Raw genomic sequence first — 9,082 nt, 5'->3', positions numbered from 1 at the left:
AGCTCTCTCAGCGAGCTTCATCGAGCATCGCTCCCAGGCGCTCGGCTGCAGACAATCAGCCGTCCCTGCCACCGCCCCCTCTTTAATGAGACGGTCCACACACTGGGCCACATCTTTTGATTTCACAGAAATCTTAAATTCCCCGCCCAGTAACGAAATCACCTTTATCAAGGCTTCCATGGTTCGCGAACCCACTCCGACCGCCTGCGGTCTGCCAGTCCAGCAATCACGTCGGGGTCACCACTTGTTGCCGTTTGTCTTCGGCAAGCTCCGTTCGATTGCTGGCTGGCCTGAGGCTATCCGCACCCCAGGGCCATTGAGCACAGACACCAATGTGAGGATGCAGCAAATAGCGTTTATTCAGCTGCGCAACAGCATTATGTAGTCGTCTTGTCTCGTATGAACTCACGCGATACTTACATATCCTGTTCCTTTGCCACGTCTATCTTTCCGTTACAGCCCGAGATTTTTCGGTCGCCGTACCCTAATCTACCTACAACTCCTCTGTAGTTATACACATTGATAAGATCCCCCCTGAGCTTTCTCTTCTCCTGAACAGTCCCAGGTCTCTCAGTCTCTACTTATATGTCATATACTTCAAGCCCTCAGTCATCTTGGCCACCCTTTGCTGAACTCATTCCAGTCTGTCCATGTCCCTTGTGTACTGGGGAGCCCAGAATTGGACCCAGCACTTCAGATGTGGCCTCACCAGTGCTCAGCACAGGGCAAGGATCACCTCCCTCATCCTGCTGGCAACACTCTTTCTAATGCAGCCCAGGAGGCTGCTGGCCGCCTTTGCTGAGACACAGAAAATGATTGTTTTTCATTAGAGTGTAATAGGTAGGAGGGACTTCTAGACCTTAAGGGATTACAGATTCCATAAATTTACATGGATTTAAGAGCAGACAAATTTGCAGAAAAGAAATCCATTGAGGAATATTAAGTACAATAAGCTACAATATCACAAGATGTCCCTGAGCTATAAAGCTGGAAGCTCGATGAGTTGGAAGTTGGATGATATATCACCGTGTGCTTCCTTTATCCCTATGCTTAAAGCATCCCTTTTTGACCATTGTTGAAGATATTAGGCTAGATGGACCTTGGTCTGATGCAGGGCTATTCTTAGGCATTATAAAATGCTACATGAATTGTACAGTGTATTATCTTACACTCATTGCAGTCATTTACCAAGTTTCTGAATTAATTTGATTATGAAAGATATAAGATTATGAAAGCTAAATATATTTAAATAAACAACACGGTTAAAGATTAATTACTAGTTCAGAACTTGTTTCAATTAATCAGTAGGAAAAGCTGCTGAAGAAAAATACAATGAAGATTTTAACTCATTTCCCAATCAAATGAACTCCCAAACTCAGGATGGCACTTAAAAGTCAGATGTTTCTTAGTGTACTAAGACTTTTCAGTTTTTCAGTATTCTTTCAGAAAGTGCAAGACAGACACGTTGGAGCACCCAGATATATTATGACTGGTGATTGGTGACAGCCAACATGGCTTCACCAAGGGCAAATCATGCCCGACAAATTTGGTGGCCTTCTACGAGGGGGTTACAGCACTGGTGGATAGGGGAAGAGCAACTGATGTCATCTACCTGGACTTGTCCAAAGCATTTGGCACTGTCCCACATAACATCCTTGTCTCTAAATTGGAGAGACATGGACTTGACGGATGGACCACTCGGTGGATAAGGAATTGGCTGGATGGTCACACTCAAAGAGTTACGGTCAACGGCTTGATGTCCAAGTGGAGACCAGTGATGAGTGGTGTTCCTCAGGGGTCTGTATTGGGACCCACACTGTTTAACATCTTTGTCGGCAACATGGACAGTGGAATGTAGTGCACCCTCAGCAAGTTTGCTGATGACACTGAGCTGTGTGGCGCGGTCAACACGCTAGAGGAAAGGGATGCCATCCAGAGGGACCTTGACAAGCTTGAGAGATGGGCCCGTGCGAACCGCATGAAGTTCAACAAGGCCAAGTGCAAGGTCCTGCATGTGGATCGGGGCAATCCCAAGTACAAATACAGGCTGGGCGGAGAATGGACTGACAGCAGCCCTGAGGAGAAGGACTTGGGGGTGATGGTTGACAAGAAGCTCAACATGAGCTGGCAACGTGCACTTGCAGCCCAGAAAGCCAACCGTATTCTGGGCTGCATCAAAAGCAGCATGGCCAGCAGGTCGAGGGAGGTGATTCTGCCCCTTTACTCTGCTCTCGCGAGACCCCATCTGGAGTACTGCGTCCAGCTCTGGGGCCCCCAACATAAGAAGGACATGGTCCTGCTGGAGCGAGTCCAGAGGAGGGCCATGAAGATGATCAGAGGGCTGGAGCACCTCTCCTGTGAAGACAGGCTGAGAGAGTAGGGTTTGTTCAGCCTGGAGAAGAGAATGCTCTGGGGAGACCTTCTAGCAGCCTTCCAGTACCTGAAGGGGTCCTACAGGAAAGCTGGAGAGGGGCTTTTTACAAGGGCATGTAGTGATAGGACGAGGGGGGAATGGTTTTAAACTGAAAGAGGGTAGATTTATATTAGATATTAGGAAGAAATTATTTCCTGTGAGGGTGGTGAGACACTGGAACAGGTTGCCCAGAGAAGCTGTGGATGCCCCCTCCCTGGCAGTGTTTAAGGCCAGGTTGGATGGGGCTTTGAGCGACCTGGTCGAGTGGAAGGTGTCCCTGCCATGTTCAAACTAGGTGATCTTTAAGGTCCCTTCAAACCCAAACCATTCTATGATTCCATGATATCCACCAGGACAGTAGTATTAAAGACATTCTTTTTTAGTTCTTCAAATCGACAGTATAATGAAATGACAGAGATCACAACTGAGCAGGCCAATATTTTATTGCTCTCCAGAAATTTTCATATCATTCATTCTAATGAGCTTTTCCAGCTACCTGATAATACTCATGAATTTGTGAAGTCTGTTCAAGTTTAAGGACCTCTGTCTTATTTAAGATGTATTTGATAATACAGTCCTAGGATCATCACCTCAGTATTTTGTACTCTTCTCTCTCTCTTGACATCCAAGTCCTCATATAGCTTAAAGTACACTTTTATACAAAAGAAAAGCTCCAAAGAACCTATATGATTCCTACAGGGCAGAAATGATATTCCTAAAAACCATTCATTCATGTTAGGGTGTATTTTATAAATGGTGGTGCTACATAATGCGACTTATGAACCAACACCACATGACCACACATTAACTAACAGACAGCACATTGAATAAATGAAGCAATCTTCATTATTAACAGATGGTAAGTTCTAGCAGTTCCTGTTTTATAGGTTGCAAAGGATAAGGAGAATATAACAAAAATGTTCAAACAGCAGTTGTTACTTCATGAGAAAATACCATGGGATGTAAATCTACAAGAATCTTTTTTTTAAAATCTCAATTTACATACAGTCTAGTCATCAAATTTAATCTTTTTCCCTTGGAATGCTGTAATTTGAGACATTTGTTCCCGGCGTCTCTTGCTTGCTTCCCATGAAGGATGAAGAGGCTGCTCCAAATCTGCTTTCTTATTGTCACATTTAATACCTGCAGCTTTTGCAAATGGTTGCTTCTTGAGCTGTGGTTCCTTTTTAAGAAGAGCTGTGCAAGAAGTACAAAATAAAATGTTAACTACATCATGCACTTTCATAAAAATATGCTAAAAATACCTTGGGATTGAAGATATTTTCAAGAATTTCTTAATGAGCCATAGGGAACACATTCATCTGAATGTTCACAGCAAAATTTCCTCATCTTGCAGCCCAGTAAATTGTCACTTGGTAGACTGCAGATAGTTAACATTTATTATTACTCACCATGTTCAAAATTTGTGTAGACAAATGTTCAGCACAATCTCAATTTTTTTCTTCCCAATAAACCAATGAGATATTACAAAATGTAACTCAATATGACTGAAATGGTATCCTTGATCCAATGAATTCCAAAATGGAACCATATACTAAAAATGGAATAAAATATTGAAGAAGCTATTGAAGGAATTACTCATGAGATAAACTACTTGTTAAATAATCTGACACTTTACCTGTGCACAGGTAACACTAACTGCTCAACATGAAGACAGATGGAAAAGCACTTTCTTGTGTAAACCCTACTTTAAGTATTTCTAATATTCAAAAATAGGAAATAGCAAACAATATCCACAGATTAAAATGAAAACTCAAGAATTTGAACATTTAAACAACAAATGTTAACATATGTGCCACTAAATTGAAATGAAACAAAAACCAGCCTATCATGATTAGACTGCAGAGGCAACAAAATCTCAAGGTATTTTTACTTTTACAACTTTACCAGGTTAAGTAATACATACCTGTTCTTCCATTTTTGAAAGGCTGGTCTTTAGTATTTCTAAAAATAAAAAGAGAATTTAGGACTTTTCAAGAGACTTGTAAGATGACAAACACCCATGAGTAAAGAATCATCATCACCAAAACACCTGTGCAATGAACATGCAAAAGCCTTATATATTGTTTCCTATTTGTTAATAAAGAAGTAAAAATGGAAGTATTCAGTAATTATTTAATTTGGATGCAGGTCTAGTTAGGAATTCTATGTATATGTCAGTGCAAATGTGAATACGAAAAATACCTAAGTGTCAAGAAAGCACAAGAAGACTGCAGAGCAGTTTATGTGAAAATGTTCTAAGCTATAATTAGCTGTAATTCTCCTAGTTTGGTACAGGCTACTAAAAATCACAATTTCCATTATTGGGAAAGAGGGAGGGAATGGAGAACATAACAAAGGGAAAAGGTTTACCTTCTGTTTTGAGATTTCTGATTAGAGGTAGACAAAGAACTGCAGAACATTGATTCTAGCTTGCTTGCTTTTGCATGTGGCTTTCCTTCTTCCATGATCAAATCTTGTGCTGTCCCAGGCACTGTGTTCTTTTCTTTCTTCACTATGTTTTTCTGAAGTCTATCCTTTTCTTTTGCTGAAGAAAGATCAGTAACTGCTGCTATCTTTTTCTTTCTTTTCACTTTGCCAATGAAGAAATCATCATTGCTGTCACTGTCAGAATCTGATGACTGGTTATGAAATCTCTCTTCGGTACTATCATCAAAGTACTCCTCTTCATTATGTTGTTCCTGGTCACTATCTTCATTAATTATTTTTTTAATTGCATTTAATTTGTTCATGCTCATATTTTCTTTCCTTTTTTGATAGCCAAGTTTCTTTTCTGTTTTATTCTGAGCCACTGCTTGCATTTCCACTGCCTGAAATGAAGAGTCTTCTGGAGCATGTGCTCTCTCCACTTCCACAGTTTTCTGCTCAGATTTACTCTCACAAAGCTCTTCAGCCACCCTGTCAGTTTCTATTTTCATACTCACTTTTGTTTTGTGTTCACATCTTTGCTGTTTTTGAGCTAGTTTAAGAGCTTGATCATCCAAATTGCTACTGAAATGTTGCGCTGATTTAGGCTGTTCTTCTGACTTAGCCTTTTTTGAAGGAGTGGCTGTGGCTGTGTTCTTTCTTGCATCCTTAAAAGCTTTTACAGCAGCTATACAAGGGGCAGAGGAAAACTCTTTTGTTGCAGCTACACATGAGTTTACATAAGTTACTTTAATGTAATGAAACATTTCTGCAAGTTAAATATGTTTTATTGAGTAAGCATATTTTGAATGTCCTTATCATTTACTGAACACACAGGGCAAGAAATACCTTAGAGCACAGTATCAACAAAGTGAGGAAAAGAACTTGAAATTATTATCAACTGAATACACTGTTAAACTTGGGTTTAACTGTGAACTTTTCTTTCAGCAAATAATGTGCAGCTCATAATCATGTTCATTTAGGGTATTATTTTATGTGTAAAAACTGCAAACAAATAGTAAATTGCTCAGATATAATTAAATGGGTATTTGACATGCTCTGTTATTAACAAAATAACTTTCTGACATTATTACTGGGACTTGACCTTTCTTAAAATCAATTTTAGTTGGAAAATTTCAGTTTAAAGGGAACAGGAGATAACCTAAAGAATCAGGAAAGATTCCCTAAGAATTCTGGGACAGTTTCCAGGGAAGTTTAAGGAAGTCATTTGCAAAACCTTTTAGCTGCCTTTGGAAAGCCAGTTGTAATGCTCCTCTTACCTTTGTATCTGCATGTTATTGTGTTCATTGCCACTTCAGTCCTATTTAATTTAGAGACACTCCATTATATCCATTTGATTTTTACAGTTCCCATTATGAGCCCTGTTTGTGCTACACTTTATATCTTAAGTGTCATATCACAGAATCACAGAATGTTAGGGATTGGAAGGGACCTCAAAAGATCATCTAGTCCTATCACCCTGCCGGAGCAGGATTCCCTAGATCATATCACACAGGAACGCGTCCAGGTGGGTTTTGAATGTCTCCAGAGAAGGAGACTCCACAACCTCTCAGCCTGTTCCAGTGTTCAGTTACCCTCACCATAAAGAAGTTTTTTCTCATATTTATGTGGAACCTCCTGTGTTCCAGCTTGCACCCATTGCCCCTTGTCCTGTCAAGGGATGTCACTGAGAAGAGCCTGGCTCCATCCTCATGACACTTGCCCTTTACATATTTATAAACATTAATGAGGTCACCCCTCAGTCTCCTCTTCTCTAAGCTAAAGAGACCCAGCTCCCTCAGCCTCTCCTCATAAGGGAGATGTCCCACTCCCTTAATCATCTTCGTGGCTCTGCGCTGGACTCTCTCTAGCAGTTCCCTGTCCTTCTTGAACTGAGGGGCCCAGAACTGGACACAATATTCCAGATGCAGCCTCAGCAGGGCAGAGTAGAGGGGGAGGAGAACCTCTCTAGACCTGCTAACCACACCCCTTCTAATACACCCCAGGATGCCATTGGCCTTCTTGGCCACAAGGGCACTTTGCTGGCTCATGGTCATCCTGCTGTCCACTAGGACCCCCAGGTCCCTTTCCCCTACACTGGTCTCCAACAGCTCTGTCCCCAACTTGTACTGGTACATGGGGTTGTTCTTGCCCAGATGCAGGACTCTACACTTGCCCTTGTTATATTTCATTAAATTTCTCCCCGCCCAACTCTCCAGCCTGTCTAGGTCTCTCTGAAGGGCAGCACAGCCTTCCGGTGTGTCAGCCACTCCTCCCAGTTTGGTGTCATCAGCAAACTTGCTGACAGTGCACTCTATTCCCTCATCCAAGTCATTCCCTCATGCCAATATAGCATACTGTCATATATATGCCCATTTCAACAAATATAAATGACTGCAAGCTTGTGACACTTGCTTCACTGCAGCTAGTTAAGGCAATTATAGGAGCTTTTTTGCTTTTTACTTTTCTTTTTATACTGGTTGTTCATACAGGAAGGAACAAGGCAATGCACCAGTAAGCTACTGAAGTCATAAACACATTAATACAAGATTTCATACCTTTAAGTTCAACAAATCTGGGTTTCAAGATGGGGTGTGTTGCAAGTCTTGCAACGGCTCGCTCAGTTGCAGTACAATTAGGCTACATAAAATAAATTCAAAGGCATAAAGTCAATAGAATGGTGAATACCTATACAGGTCTGGATCAGTTATGCTACAATGCATACTAATGTGATTCTGAACTACTAACTGAACAAGAGGAAAAGCTTGTAACACTGTAAATTTGAATATTTAATCTGCTATTTCTCAGCTACTGAATAAGGATAACATGATTTTAAAAGCACACCAGACACATCTTTCAGAGCTAACACGCTGATTTTACATTCACTATTTCCTACACCTGCAAAGCAAATTCATGAACCCCTGGAATAAAGAATGTCATATTGGTAGAAGTCATCCTGCATGAAGGAATACAGCAGCTTGCAAGAAGTGCAGTATGGATGCCATAAAAGTGGTCAAAATGACATAGCAGGTATTGAAGGAATTATACATTAAATGTGGTTGAAAGGCAAGGTCTAACTTGATCTTAAAGACAAAAAACCTTGAATTTGATGTGGTAGAATACTGGAAGTCTGTAGACTGATTCAAAGAACAAATATGATGTCCATGCTTCAATTTGAAGAAAAAGGAGAAAAGTAGGAATTGCTTCTATTCCTGACTTCCTCTTTTATATATTAGAAGTCGCAAGTACGACACATTGTAAAAGTTATCTCATTTTCAGGTTCTTCTCATTACTCTACGGGAAGAACAAAATGAGAGGCATCTAAGACTTTTCCAAAGACAGCTTTGTCTTCTTTTTTTTTTTTTTTTTTTTTTTTGTAGGGAGGGAAAGGGAGTGTAACAGGCTTTTAAAACATAATTTTAGCAGGAAGATTTCTTAAAGCCTGCAGTGGAATTCTTTGGGACAAAGGAGAAAAAACACACCTTCCTCCCTTGCTCCTTGTGGTACTGTAAAGGATATATGTTTAAATTGTTGCTACCTGTGATCTGAGCTATATGCTACAGCAAGTGCTACAGAAGAAGCCACTGAAACCAACACATGAGGAGCCTCATACAGAACCGGGCAAGTGCCCTGTGACTCAACCTGAGCTGGTTTTGGTGCCTAACAACTCAACACAACACGCTGCCTCTCCTGTCCTCAGCAACCACCACAACAGATGAAGCCCAACTCACAGGTATGTAAATGGTAGGGAATAAGGGGTGGACACTGTACTGGCTCTGCCCTGGGCTGGAGTTAACTTTCTCCATAGCAGCCAAGATGGTGCTGTGCTTTGGATTTGTGACTAAAACATTTCAGAGTTGGTAAAACACCACTGTTTTAGTTATTGCTGAGCAGTGCTTGCACAGCATCAAGGCCTTCTCTGTTTCTCACTCTTCTCTGCCCTCCCAACAAGCAGGCCAGGGGTGGGCAAGAGGTTGTGAAGGAAGCACACCTGGGACAGCTGATCCAAATTGACCAAAAGGATATTCCATTCCATATCAAGTCGTGCTCAGCAATAAAAGCTGAAGGGGGAAGACGTTTGTGGATATGGCATTTGTCTTCCCAAGTTATCTGTTATGTGAAATGAAGCCCTGCTTTCCGGGACATGGCTAAACATCTGCCTGCCGATGGGAAGTAGTGAATAAATTCCTTATTCTCCTTTGCTTGCACACACAGCTTTGCTTCACTTACTGAACTGTCTTT

General features: G+C 41.2%; 1 protein-coding gene across 1 annotated transcript in view; it reads right to left on the bottom strand.

Moving 5' to 3' along the window:
- Nucleotides 1-389: 389 nt before the first annotated feature.
- Nucleotides 390-9,082, bottom strand: part of SRFBP1 (serum response factor binding protein 1) — a 96,728-nt gene continuing 88,035 nt past the window's right edge. The window contains exons 5-8 of the mRNA XM_068422995.1: nt 7,399-7,480; nt 4,787-5,528; nt 4,341-4,378; nt 390-3,610 (exon numbers count right to left, since the gene is read on the bottom strand). Coding sequence (XP_068279096.1) covers nt 3,423-3,610; nt 4,341-4,378; nt 4,787-5,528; nt 7,399-7,480 — 1,050 coding nt within the window. The 3' untranslated portion in view covers nt 390-3,422. The remainder of the gene's footprint in view (nt 3,611-4,340; nt 4,379-4,786; nt 5,529-7,398; nt 7,481-9,082) is intronic.

Source organism: Nyctibius grandis, chromosome Z (assembly GCF_013368605.1).
Source record: "Nyctibius grandis isolate bNycGra1 chromosome Z, bNycGra1.pri, whole genome shotgun sequence".
In the NCBI taxonomy this organism is placed as follows: domain Eukaryota; kingdom Metazoa; phylum Chordata; class Aves; order Nyctibiiformes; family Nyctibiidae; genus Nyctibius; species Nyctibius grandis.
This window is presented reverse-complemented; position numbering and strand designations above follow the sequence as displayed.